A 15,288-nucleotide genomic window follows, 5' to 3' on the forward strand; every position below is an offset into this window, starting at 1 on the left:
AAATGATCTAAAAATACAGTTTTCCATTAATCGCTGTAATTATTATTGTGATGCTCACACTGTCTAAGTGATTGGACCGATGATTTTGCTGTTTATTAACATGTGAGAGAGGTAAGTAAATTTAAATATATATATGTATGTACGAGATACATTAGAGAACATGTTCGTACAATTCGCGAAAAGATAAAATTCTAAAATTCAGAAAATAAATTGACTACAAAATAGTGTAATAGTATCTGTAAATATCATTTGCACGTCGTTGTATTTATTATAACATTTACGTAATGATTAATTAAATTCACATATGTGTATTAGATTTCGTGTCATTTAGTAATTTATAATTTAGAATTTAATTAAAAAATAACATAATTAAAAATATGTTGGAATATAATTAAAAGCGTTCAATCAAAATTAATTTTATATACACGTGTATGTATCTGGTAAATTAATCAGTGATGATTGCATCTAATCTAGTTAGATATACATATATAAACGTACAAAACTTTTTCCAAATAATTAAAAAAAATTCAATAAATAAAGTAATTATGTTACATTAATTATTACTTTTAAATGGCAGTTCGAGAATATTTTCGTCATAAATTATATATAGCTATAAATCTAATAATTCGAAACTTCTGAACATTGCAATATACGAGTTGTGAGATTATTGTGAAGACGAAACTATATATGTAAGTCGAATTACGATTATTATAATCGTCCGTACTAAAACTATTTTTTCTTTTATCTCCTTTTTATAGAATATTTGTAGTATCGATAAGAAAGAATTTTACTATGAACCAACTGCCGGTAAAAACTTTTTAAATATTTTTGCAAATTTTATAATGTATCTTTTCGAACCTTATCAAAGAAATTTACAATTTTATCACTCGAACAGTAGTATTTCTCGTTAGACCAATAATATTGTTTCTTAAAGAATAAGATATTATAATTGTTTTTGATCTTATAAAATAGAATAGTATAAGTATAAAATGGATGTAAATGAATTTGTAATAAATCCTTTTATGCCAATGATATCTGATATTAATACATTTTAATTTGAAAGGTTGAGCGATGGAAAATAATTGTTTGAAAATGATTTCAATTCAAATCGAAGATATGTTGGAATATTCAGAAAGGTATTCAAATTTTATTTGGCTGAATTAACAGTTATACTGTAAATAATAAGCATGAAATAAATATTACTATTAACAGAATTGGTTTTTTTTATGGAAAGAAAATTTTTTTTCTGTTATTGTAATTTTACACAAAGAATTTGTTTTAATAAAAAGATACCTGTTACATAATTAAATTTCTCTCCAGAAGAATTTTATCAAAAATCTTTTTTCTTTTGTAATTTAGCTATTACGTAATGTTTTGAAAGAGATATCAAATAGTATTCATTATTACAGAGAGTGGGGAATAGTTGTGACTAGTGCAGTTTTTAAGCGATATCAGCGGGAGAAATGGATTCTTGACAAAGAATTCATAACGCTATGCATAAATAATCGTGAAATAATTTACGAAGTCGACGGATTTGTGATTCAACGTCATCATCAATCAAGCAGTAATCATGGACAACGAGGTAATCAAACCAATTGTGTTTTTATTCCTTGATCTCTTTTTTTTTTTAATTTAATGAGATTCAAAATTATTTTCATTTTTTTTTTTTTAATTTAAAAAGATTCGAAATTATTTTCATTTTTCACTATTGAAAGTCTGTATTTAAACTAACTTACAATTAATTAATTTAAATTATTGTTCTGCTTATTTGCCGTTAAATTGGATTGCATTATTTTCAGATTGTACAGTGCCATTCGGAGCAGAATGAAAGTGAAAAGAGCGACAAAAAATGGAGAAAATATTTGAAATGGATAGAGCATATATCGGTAGAACCAACGATGTGGTTGTATATGATGGCATACATGATTACTTCCGTTGTGGAACAGGCTTTCTTCGTCTATAAAGCGTGTCGAGTTGATCACGGTTATTCCGAAGAAATTTGTTCAAATCTGACTGATAACGAAACGATAAAGAGAGAAGTACAGGTAGAATGTTTAATCACATCGATAGAATATCTAATCACGTTTGGAGAAAATTAAGGAAAAGAGAAAATCTTGAGATTTATCTTGTCGAGATGAAAAGAATAAAAAAGAGTTGTTGCATTGGGAGAAAGGAGAAAGAAAAAAAAGCTAACGGTGTATTTTATAACGTAGTGTTTACTCCAGTACTTAAGATAAGATAAGAATGTAAGCACTTTAGGAGAATAAGAGTTTTATTCATTGCAAAAGAATTTAATTAGTTTTTGGGGAAAAAATAATTTTTATATCTTAATAAAATATAAAATTTTTTGATAAAATGTAATGTAGTTATTAATTAGTTATTAAACGTGATACTAACAATAAGATTAATATAGTACTGAATACTTCAATATCTAGTTCTACTATTAGACTAGTATATGTTATATAAATTATTGAAATCTTCAAATTCTTTAGTATGCTTTTGTATGCATTAATTACAACTTATCAAGAATATAAAAATTTTACCATTAATCATATTCATAGAATACATAATAATGAAGCTTGACTGCTGAAAGCTTGTGATAGGCTATTTTCTAATTGAAATTTGTAAATTTTCAGGTAACAGTCTCAAATTTCCATCAATGGAATAACATAGCAGGACATGTAGTTCCCATAATACTAGCCCTATTCTTTGGAAACTGGAGTGACAGACGCGGTCGAAAATTGCCACTAATTATTGGACTACTAGGAAAGTTTATCTACTCTTTTATGGTAGTGATCAATTCCTTGATTGATACATGGAATCTAAATACTATAGTATACTCAGCCAGCCTCCCTATGGGGATATTAGGAGGAGATGTTGCCATTTTTGGAAGCTGTTTCGCATACATATCAGACATATCATCTGTTGAACAAAGAACCTTAAGGATTACCATCTTAGATGTTGTTTACCTCAGTACTATGCCCACTGGTAAATAAAATTCTATAGTTTATTTAATATTGGAAAATTTCTAGTGAAGAATGCACATAATATACAAAACATGGAAAATTAAGATATTGTTAAAAAGAGAGAGAGGTATAAATAATTCATTTTTTATTTTAGGTGTGGCTTTGGGTTCCTATCTCTATACCAATGTTGTCAAATCATCTTACACTATAATGTTCACCATAAATACCATTTTACTAGTTTTAGCCATGGTGTATTCATTGATAAGACTAAAGTGGCAAACGTTGTCACAACAACAGTCGTTAGTAGGTACTAACTTGTTAACTGACTTTTTTGATAAAAAGCACGTAGTGGCAACCTTCAAAACAATGACCAAGAGCAGGCCAAATCATGGAAAGCTTCACCTGTGGCTTTTGCTGATCATCATGATGCTATATACTTTCCAAAGAGACGAGAAACTTATGAGTTTCTTATATACACAATTGAAATTCAAGTGGAACGTAACCACATTCAGCAATTTCAGAACATTCCAGTCAACTACTTTTGTTATAGGTCAGTTACAATGAAATTTATTTTGTAAAAAAGTATTAATGCTCTCTATACAAAATTATTAATGAAAATTGGAATCCAGCAATCTATTTTAAAACAATTGCAATTGAGAAAAGTTATAAGAAAGATATGGTATGAAGAAAATTTTTATGAAAAAAATTATTCTAGAAATTCTTCTACTCTTATATTAAAATAAGAATTTTATAGCTAAAAGAAAAGAAAAATAAAAACAGAAAATATCCGAAGAACTCGCAGCTAGAATCTAGAAATTATTATAATTATCATAATTTGTCTTAGCAAATATTTTCTGTCTCAGTGAAAGGAAGAATTCTCTATTAGAGAAGAACTTTCACTGACTGAGAGAGTAGCCTTCTTGTGAGAAACACTTATTAAATAATCACGACACTGGAAATACATTGGCGTAATTATCTTTATTTCAGCGATGCTAATCGGCATTCCAATAATGAGTAAATTGATGGGAATGAGGGACACTATAATAGTAGCTATTGGTGCAATTTCTCACGCTTCCGGAAGAGTAATATTCATCTTAGCCAAAATATCGAAATTATTCTATGTTGGTAATTAGAAATGAAAAATATTCATACTTATATACGTAGTTGTGTTTTTCTTATATTCTTTTCTAATATTTTTTAAAAACTTTTCATATAACAAAGAATTTTAGAAATTAGATTTAAAAATAACAATAACAATATTTTATAATTTTAGGTGCTGGTTTAGCTGCTCTTGGACCAATAGTGGCACCAGTTCTGAGGTCAATGACTTCAAAACTCGTTTCTACGGAGGAACGCGGTATACAAACATATTGATATTTAAATTATATCTTTCTGAACAATTACAATTTTTAATTAAATTATATTTTTCTACATTGCATTAATAATTTCATGCAAAATATTTTAAGTTTTACATTTTATAATTTCATGCAATGTATAATAATTCTGTATTTAATCAAATATTAATCATACTTATATTAATATTACTGAATTCTTGTAATAATAGGAAAAGTATTTGCCATGCTATCAGTCTGTGATAATGCAGTACCTTTGTTCAGCGGCGTATTATATTCTCAACTATACAATGCAACTATAAACTCAGCACCTAACTCAATCTATTGGTTGACTTTTGCCACTCAAGTATCTGTTCTATTCCTTATTCTGTGAGTATGCAAAATTTATAAAGACATAGACAGTCAGACTATTAGACAAACATATTTATTCAACATTAATTATGTTTCAGAATAATTCATTTTTCTACAAGAACTCAAAGGCATCTAGAAAACACACAGTACATCGATAATGAAAATGACTATTCATCAATATCTGCTTCTACTTTGGAGCCAATAAGAAAAAGATAGACTTTGGAAAAAAAAAAAGAAGCTGAATTTCTTTCACATAAACCTAATTTTAGTCTTTTAATTCTTTAAGACATACAATTAATAGATTGTTGATATTTATGCTTACAAACAAATCTAAAGATACTTAAAGAAAGAAATTTAAAGTTTAAAGTTGTGAAAAGTTGCAGAAGCAGTTGAAAATTGGGCTCAATATTTTTATCTATTTTATCTATTTTATACTAAAATCTATTTCTATTTTAGATCTATTTCTGTTAGAGGTCGATATTTATATAAAATATTAGTCCAAAATATTATTCAATAATAAAAGGTATGATTACTAGTATTATTAATAAGAAAATGCAAGGTATTTTATTATTCTTCTCTTTTATGTAGTGAGGTGTTTCTTATGCATAATACAAACATTGACTTTTATTTATCTGTATAATTTAAAAAATTATGATCATTCAAAATTTCCAATCTGCTGTGTATATTTCCTATATTCAATTATTTGCTTCTTTATAACTTCCTAATTATATTTAATAATAATGAGTGAGTTTTTTTTTATCATGACACAATAACTGGGGTATATTCCATAAAAATATAAATTTACATAAATATCCACAATCTAATGATTAATATTGTAGCATTACACGACAATATGGCATGAATTGTACATAAGATTTTAGTATATATGGGAAATTTTAATAAAATTGTACATATATAACTTCTTGTACATGCGTCACAATATGTCCTTTTCTCTCACAGATTAATTAATGACGTAGAATTAATTGGAATTGGTTTTCTCTTTGCGTCAGACTAAAATGAGTCACTGATTCTATAATGAAATTAATGACTAATAGCAGAAAACAAACGTGCATTTTGATTGATTAGTAATATGTCTAGTAATATCTCATTTCAACATATATTCTTTTCTTTTTTAATTATATGCCAATAATCGATAATTTGGTGAATTCATATTGTGTCCAACTTTCAAGAAGTTAATTATGATTCATTACGTGTCTATAATAAATGTATTAATAAATACATAATTAAATACATTTTTTAATTCCTTATTTTAAAATATGTCGTATTTTTACTTTTAAAAATGAAAATTCCGAAATTCCTGCAAATCTTAAGAATTACTTTTAATTCAATTCGTCGATGACCTAGTATATTTTTCATAAATACTCTTCTTTTCAAAATTAATAAATTATCTTTATAAAAAATTAATTCAAATTAAAAAATGAAAGATCCGTGATTATTTTGCAATTATTCCAATTATGCTAAATTAAAATTAAAAATTTCTTTCATAAAAAAAAAAAGTTATACCATATATTTCGCTAATGCAATTTCTATCTCGATTTTATCACAAATTTAATAAAACCTGTCGAAATCTAAAAATTTTAATGTTAACAAAGAAATATTTTTGAAGAAAAAACTTGACATCAGAAATGTGTGCAGAATGCTATGTGAATAAGATCTGGGAACAAACTAAAATTAAACGTTCAACTGTCGAACGATGTAATTTGAAACCATAACAGGGGAGATAACAATCTCAAGACTAAAAGTTTCTTTTTCGAGAAGGTAAATATTGCCTTTGTATTGTTTCACTGAATCTTTTCGAACGTTTGAAAATCACAGCTTAATTTTCACTCAAGAAACAATTCAATATTATTAGATTAATCAAAATGATCAATGCACAATTTTCGAAATTTATAATGATAGATTTTTAAGAATTTCAATGATTTATTCTTGCTGAAATATCAATCTAATGTATAATGTTATAATTTATAATTTAAATTATAAATGTCGATAATTGATATTATACAATTTCATTGAAAATAATGCTACATGTGTATGTTTAATGCTATACCGCTAGATTTTCTGAAAGTGGTATTTCGAAAATTTGATAAACAGAAAAGCAAGTATGAATGACAATTAGCAGATGTTTTGTTCATACGGGTATTATTGCCATGTGACAGACCTCTGACCTAGATCAACAACCACCTCTTGAAATAAAAGATCCGCCTCTCGGGTATAAAAGATCTAAGTTTTTGCAACCATCAGCTATTCATATTCAGATCTTGATAGATGAACAACTTGTGAAATTTATTTTAAAAAAAAGGAGAAATTTATTTAAGATAGTCTGAAAATTTTATGTTGATTTTTATAATGGTAATATGCACTTTAAAAAATATTCCGATAATTGTTTATCTTTTGTAATTACAAAATTATTCGATAAATCAAATTGAAATTATTTTATTTTTTGTAACGATAAATTGCGATTATTTCCAGATTTCAACAAGAAGATTCGTTGCTATCTTTATTGCGATCCTAGCTATGTTTATAGCCGCAATAAATGCGAAATCAGTGACATCAGTCCCAGCAGGTGCTATAACAGCGTATCCCATACCACAACGACCACCATATGCACCTAATCAATGGATTTATCCAAAGCCTACAGTCGAGTCAATTCATTTATGAAGATGAACACTACATTACAAATCGATAAAACAATGGAAATCCGTATGCACGCAAATTAGAAAATAAATCAATATCATAAATGAAAATCAATCGTATGAAGATTATTATGGAGATCACCGAATTTGAAAAATCGATACTCTCAGCTAATTCAGAAGACCAATCACGTTTTTTTTCGAAAGGACGGCACAATCTTTGCATTAGTAACGCGGATAATTAACTACAATTAATGGAGTAACTGCGGTCAGGTGCAATTGCTAGCGGACAAACTATGTTGAACAAACTAATTCTGATATACAGTGAGCGAGTGAAATGAAAAGAGAGAGCAATGTCCCCAGTACGCGCGAAGATAACGTTTACTTATATTAATTATATATATTTAATTTATTGCCAGGCTTTATGATATGAATTAAATCTAAAACGAAAAATGACAGTATCGGTTGAAGCACACAGAGAAAGCCAATTGAATCAATTAGCAAGATAATCATTCTCTGTTTTTGTTAAATATAAAATTCCTCTCTTACTAAGAAATTGTTACATAAATTAATTCATAGTTAAAAATGTAGATAAAAAACGAAGATTTCATTTTATATCTTTCATTTGTCTTACCTTGGTGAATGGTGAAGGAGTTCTATATTATTAATTAACATGGATTAATATAAATTAATGTAATCTGTTAATTGTATTGAAATAAAAAATTGCATATATTAGAATGATTTTACTTGAAAAGATAAGAAACGAGAGAATAAAGAAACGAGAAATAAAGAAACAATTCTAAATTTCGATTAATATACAATTATTCATTTACTAAAAAATCTCTTTTTGCTTTTTAATATGAATTTTTCCTAAATAATTAATAAACTATATTTTTTAATAATGTATAAATATTCTTAATCTATTATCTATGTTTAATTTCCAAAAGTGCTTATCTTTTCAAATAATAGTTTAACATTGGGAAAAAAATACGTTTATTTGAAATACGGTTACTAAACAATTTTTTTGGTAAATATGGATTTCTATGAATAAATGTCACGTAAAAGATGATTAATAATAAAAATAATAATTGCTACTTATGAGATTTGTTTTTAATTGAAGAAACTTTTTCGTTGAATTTACTTTGGATTTATTTGTACAATATATCACTTGATATATTGATTTAACGTAACTTTTTATGTGGCCAATTTTAAACCAATTTTATTGGAAAAATGAATTTTATTGGGAAAATGAATATAATAAATATAATAAAATTTGAGATAAGTTTCATAAATTTTCATTTTCTTTTCTACTTGAAAAATTTCTGCCATCTTTACAATATTGCAATTAGACAATAAAATTATCATTTTATTCAAAGAAAATATGAAAAAATTGTAATAAAAAATTAATAACAAAAAATGACTATTAGTTATTAGTTAAATAAATTATTATATAATAATGATAAGTATAATTTTTATTTTTTCCATTTTCTATCCTTTTTAATATTGCAAAATTCTTCCATTTTTGCTTTCGATAATTAATACATGAAACGGATTATCGGTTTCGAGATATGAATACGGATCTTTTTGTGGAAATAAAGACTCACCGAACGATAACCTGCTTGCTCGTTTTGTTTCGAATAAATTTATCGGAAATATCGTAGAACAACGCTTGACATCCATCGGTTTTAATTTTTGCTATTTCTTCAGGCGACTTGAAAATCTGTTAAATAATATATTGGTTAGGAAATAATTTTTTACAATTTTTTATAATTTCAATCTCCCGCCATATTAGGTACTTGCATATATTTTGTAAAATTTACTTGCAAATAATTTATAATAATATTTCGTATATTGGCCGAAATTGTGGCAAAATATGTTCGACCGACTTTGTTAAATGGAAGAAATATATTTTCTACGTTTTCTTTCTTAGATCGTTTTAAACAAACGACAATTAGCAAAATGTTCCGAAATGTTGATTAACGTTTTGCCACATTTTCATATTTAAAATGTAATAAAATGTGAAGAATAATAAAAGATTACTTGTAAAAGAAGAGAAGTGCGAGTGGATTTTTTTGCGAAACGAATTTTGCAATATTTCTCTTGATATATTAGAAATTTCAATTTCACCGACACTACGCGCGAAACCGTATTGCAAAAATGGTCGATTTCAACGAATTTTCCGTTTCAGCTATTCTAGAAGAAAGAAGAAATAGGAAATAGCGTCCAACTAGTGTTCTCCACCAGTAATCATGGTTAACCAATCATAAACAAGCTTTTCAAAAAAGAAGGTTCTATTACTAGATACTAGTCAAATTGGTGATGTTACCTAAGCAATAGTTTAATTGTAAAATAAGAAATACAAGAGGAATTTAAAAAGTTAGTCATTTAGAAATCTAGACACGATTAACACTTTATTTCAAAATAAAAAGAATTGTATAAGGAAAGATTAATTTCGATAACATAGTTGCAAAATTGGAAGGTTATGACCACCGTAGTACTCTTGCCGGTACATTAGCAAGGGTAATTGGCGGTTGTATTACAGTCGAGATCGTCGTTCATTATGGTTCACGTCGTGTTCCAGCTCTTTTTTTTTTTCTTAAATTCAAGTGAAAAATTCAAGTGATCTGACCGAAGTCCAGGTATAGTTGACGAACAAACGACTTTTCTTGTGAAAAAAGTATAATTTGCAGGACAAATTAATGATTTTTCTTGATAAAAAGTTAATTTTCGGGATCATAGCTTCTTCGATCGATGAGACGCGAAAACTTATGTATAGTATTTCGGTGATTTAGATGTATTTCTTTTCTCTAGATCTGCTTTGAATTAGTAGAATTTCTGTGAGAATAGTTTATTCACGCATTTTCTTTTTTTTTTGTTTTTATTCGCGAAATACGCAAATATAATGAAAGAAATTTGTACTCGAAACTACAGACGCGCGAGTTGATAGTTGAGAAATTCTCAACTTCCAGTTGGTGAAAAGAGTGAAATTCTGTTTGTTGCAGATAAATTTATGCCGATTATAACTCGCTATACACCGCTAAAGAACTTCACGACAAAGTGTCGACGTTGACATCGATATCGATAAAGGTAAGAAAATAAAAACGATTTTTTTAAAACTCTGCGCTACCGTAGTTCTGTAGTTTAGATTATTCTTTTTCTTGCAAATCTGATTAAATTTGATTTCGTTCATAGCATCGTCATTTTCAGTTTTGCATAATGTTTTCATAAGAAAATTATTACATTCTGATTTGATACTGAAAAAAAGAAAACTGTAATTTGAATTTTCCATTGAATTTTTCGTTTCTTTAACGGCGCATGAATTCGCAATATGGCGAACCTTCTGGAATATTAAAAACAGTTTAAAATATTTCGAATATTAAAAAATTTTGAATTCACTGACGACTATATCGCGTTAATTAAGATGATAGAATTTATAGCAGAAATATCATTTTCAATTGACAGTGTTTTTTAAAAGTTGTAGCTGAATAAATCATCGAGTTTTTAATAAATCGAAATTCTGAGATGTACGAACGCACGAATATATAGTTGAAAGATTCTTGCATTTTTTTGGTGAAAAAAAAATGGAATAAAATATTGTTTCATTTTTTTATAGATAAATTTTTATTGACTGTGATTCTAATAACTTCGCAAGAAAGCCTCGGCATATCGATATCGAATGTAAGTAATGCTTTTCTTTGATTTTTACTACTTACGACAGAAAGAAATTTTTTTCCATTTATTATTTTCAATTTCATATATTCATGAAACTTTGTATATTGCAGGAATTTGTAACGATCTTCGACTTTTATTTTGGCAGAGATCCCCGGAAGGACGCGTAGTCAGTGATATGAATAAAGTAAGATTTTTCTTTGATCTGTACTACTTACAGTAAAAACATAATTTTCTTTCTGATGAGTGTATTTACATTTTTAATTTTGTATAATGTTTCTATTAAAAAATGAGAATATTCAATTTATTTCCATAAAAATAAATTAATTTTTTTTAATAATTGCATCGCTTTCTTAAAATTTTTATTTTATTTTATTAAAACTTATGTTTTACAAAGTATAAAATTTAATATTAAATTTTGTGGGTTGCAGGAATTTATACATTCTCATTATAAAGAATTCCGGGCAAGAAAGCATTACCGTTTATAAAGTGCCGACAAAGTGAGTACTATTTTCCTTTTATTCTGTTCTGCGTATTGTCTAATGTTTGTTATTTCATTCGAGAAAGTAAAATATTTTCTATAATTTTTTCACTGTCAGGTTTTGTAAAAAATATGCATAGTATGCGATAGTGATTTGTTTCTTTGTTGAAGTTCTTTTAAAAATTAACATGAAATTATACTTAATTCAGTTTCCATTTCAAAATACTACTTTTGTGTATTGAAACATTTCATTAACGTGATTTTCTGTCTAGACATGTTTTAAAATTTTATTTTTCATCGTTTTTTTGCTAGGAATTTAAACAGTGAAGATTCTATATATATTTATATTTATGAAATAAATACGAATTAAAATATTTTTGCCTAAAAAAAATAATGACAATAGTTTAATATTGATGTTTGTGTTACAGAAAAATTTGCTCGATGATCGGCTTACATAATGATACATAATATCTTATCGAAATCGACGACAGAAGACATCGAAAAGTAAGTGGCAACGATGTTTCCGTCTCATTGATCTACTATCAATGATTTTTTATTTTTTATTTTGAAAGCTCTCGTGAGCCCCTACCTAAATAATTAGAAGAATCGGTTATTATATTTTAACACCGTACACATAGGTTCTAAATATATTTTTAAAAATTGTTCATTATTTCTTTTTCGGTGTCACGTTTTGCTAACAATTTTATATCATTTGTACATGATATGAAATCTATTTTTTCAAATACTGTACTGCGTATTATTAAAATGTTCGTCATAAAATATTGAAATTTTCGCGTCGAAGTTCGTCAAATACAAACTGAAATGTGACGAGAGATTAATTCGCGTTCGAGATAAGTAAAATATCTACGCGAAAAGCGACAATTAATTCGTTTTTATTTAAAAATATCGCTCTATTTATATATAATATTTTTTTTATTATGGAATTTGTCAGTTTTACCATTTTTTTAAAAATATGTATAATTTAAATTATAATATATATAATGGTATAATTATTTAAATTATAATATATAAAATAGTATAATTATTTAAATTAAAATATATATAATAGTATAATTATTTAAATTATAATATATTTAATGGTATAATTATTTAAATTATAATATAAATTTTTTAAACTATATAATTAAATTTTTTAAATTATTTAAATTTAGATTGTATTATATAATTTAAATAATTTAAATTGTATTGTATAATTTAAATTTTTTAGCTACAAACACTTGTTTCTTCCTTAATAACATAATTATTTTTTCCGTGTATTAAGATTTATGTTGTATGTTTATCGAATATGATATTTATGTTCATCAAATATCACGACAGCGTATAATACCGTGATAAGTCCAAGTTTGCGCTATTAAATTGTATTGTGACAAATTTGGAGTATATCCCACAACTGAGCACTTGATTCTTGTGGTTCTTGATGGTTTTTTATATATTATATATTATATATTATTTATATTTATATATTATATATTATATTATTTTATGCTATTTATATATATAACGTTATTATATATTATATATTGTTTATATGTCCTTTTATATGATCTTTATTTATATTTACATGAATTTTTGATGTTGTTTTTGTTTTTATTACTTTTGTGTTTCTTTTATGCATTTTAATGTGTTCTTTTTACATTTTGATATATTTTTTATGTATTTTATGTATTTCTTGGTATATTTTTATATATGTTTTTCAATAATCATATGCACTTTATGTCCGTGAAATGTATTTTTGTTTGTTTCAGCATAATATATATTTTTGTTTGTTTCAGCATAATACATATTTTTGTTTGTTTCAGCATAATACATATTTCTGTTTGTTTCAGCATAATACATATTTTGTTTGTTCCAGTATAATATATATTTTAGCTTTATATATTTGTATTATACATTTTTATTCATTTTTTATTCGTCATAAATTTACTTGTGTGATTTATTTTCATATCAATATATATTGAATTTGCATTTATGCATTTGCTCTTTGAGTTTATGTAAATGAAAATCTTTCATAATGTGATAACGATGGTGATTTTATTATTTATATTGAAGAACCGAAATACGTAACAAATACAAATAATTTCATCAACACTTATTTTGAAATATTTTTCACATGCTTGATGACGTTTGAACATATATTTCAATTTATATACTTCGTGCATGTGTACTTCGCTTTTATCTTTTTAGCAAAAAGATAATGTATATCAAATATAGATTTTATATTTGTGTAATGCAATGAATATTCGATTTCGCGGTTATAATTTTGATTGATTTAATTTTATCGTTATACGATAGAAAGAGGCACATTCCTAAAAGTAAACGTATTATGATGTTCTCTGCAAAAAGATATTTAAAAAGAAAATTTCTGTAATTATCAACACTTTATTAAAGATATCTAAAAAAAGAAATTTTGTCATTATTAATATTTTACTAGTATCTTCGTTTGCTATTATTTTATTGAAATGAGATGAAAAAAGAACTGTGAGAAACATGATCCCGCGAGTAAATGATTGTGAATATTATGTTGTTCTTCCCATCACAATCTGTAGTTTCTATCTCATAATCTTGAGCAAAAAGATTTCGAGATGGTTTTTCGTTGGCTTGATTTTAATACAATTTAATTAATTTCATTTATATGAGATGAAGAGATGAAGAACATGAAATGCAATTCCGAGAGTAAATAATTGTAAATGTAATAATATTCTTTCGATTCAAATGGATCGCATATTTGTCAATTATTGTCATTCGCAAATGATAGTTTTAAAGGAAGAACTTTTGGATATTTCTAAAAGAGATGAACAGTTGTAGAATGTGAAAGTCGATCCCGAGAGTAAGCGATGGAAAATGAAATAATGTTCTTCCTATTGAAATGAATCGCATTTTTCTCAAATATTATCTTACACAAAAGAGAATGTTGGAGAAAGAATTTGATCAATTTTGATGGGAAGAACGACTGTGATACGTACATATTTATATTTTCTCTCGAGATTGCTTTTTATTTGTTCGATTTTAGTTGAATTTAATTAATTTTTTTAATTGTTTCATGTAAGATGAACAAATGATGAATGTGAAATGCGGTCGCAATAATGAATGACCGTTTATGTTCTGATGTTCTACCTGTCCAAATGAGTAGCATATTTGTCAATTATTGTCATTTACGAATGATAGTGTTAGAGGAAGAACTTTTGGATATTTTTAAAAGAGATGAACAGTAGTAGAATGTGAAATGCGATCCCGAGAGTAAATGATTGAAAATGAAATAATGTTCTTCCTATTGAAATGAATCGCATTTTTCTCAAATATTATCTTACACAAAAGAGAATGTTGGAGAAAGAATTTGATCAATTTTGATGGGAAGAACGACTATGATACGTACATATTTATATTTTCAATCGAGATTGCTTTTCATTTGTTCGATTTTAGTTGAATTTAATTAATTTTTGATTAGTTTTATATTAGATGAGGGGATGAAGAATGTCAAATGCGATTCAGAGAGTAAATGATTGTAAATGTAATAATGTTCTTCCTGTTGAAATGAATCGCATATGTGTCAATTATTGTCATTCAGAAATGATAGTTTTAAAGGAACTTTTGGATATTTTTAAAAGAGATGAACAGTTGTAGAATGTGAATGGCGATCCCGAGAGTAAATGATGGAAAATGAAATAATGTTCTTCCTATTGAAATGAACCGCATTTTTCTCAAATATTATCTTACAGAAAAGAGAATGTTGGAGAAAGAATTTGATCAATTTTGATGGGAAGAACGACTATGATACGTACATATTTATATTTTCTCTC

At 26.3% G+C, this 15,288-nt stretch overlaps 1 protein-coding gene across 3 annotated transcripts; it reads left to right on the top strand.

Annotated features, from left to right (window-relative positions):
• The first annotated feature begins 1,491 nt into the window (after positions 1–1,491).
• LOC122535729 (thymic stromal cotransporter homolog) lies at positions 1,492–5,726 on the top strand. 3 transcript variants are annotated; one of them, XM_043667505.1, is made up of 8 exons: positions 1,492–1,582; positions 1,800–2,045; positions 2,637–2,988; positions 3,121–3,516; positions 3,954–4,091; positions 4,240–4,323; positions 4,531–4,687; positions 4,768–5,726. In XM_043667505.1, the coding sequence occupies exons 1-8, from the start codon at positions 1,571–1,573 to the stop codon at positions 4,883–4,885; spliced, it is 1,503 nt and encodes a 500-aa protein (XP_043523440.1). In that variant the 5' UTR covers positions 1,492–1,570; the 3' UTR covers positions 4,886–5,726. The 3 variants fall into 3 exon arrangements, with proteins under 3 accessions (XP_043523440.1, XP_043523441.1, XP_043523443.1); XM_043667506.1 differs by having other exon boundaries at positions 2,637–2,766; XM_043667508.1 differs by lacking the exon at positions 1,800–2,045 and having other exon boundaries at positions 1,541–1,582.
• The last annotated feature ends 9,562 nt before the right edge of the window (positions 5,727–15,288 follow it).

This window comes from Frieseomelitta varia, unplaced genomic scaffold (genome assembly GCF_011392965.1).
Source record: "Frieseomelitta varia isolate USP_RPSP 00005682 unplaced genomic scaffold, Fvar_1.2 scaffold_759, whole genome shotgun sequence".
Taxonomy (NCBI): Eukaryota; Metazoa; Arthropoda; class Insecta; order Hymenoptera; family Apidae; genus Frieseomelitta; species Frieseomelitta varia.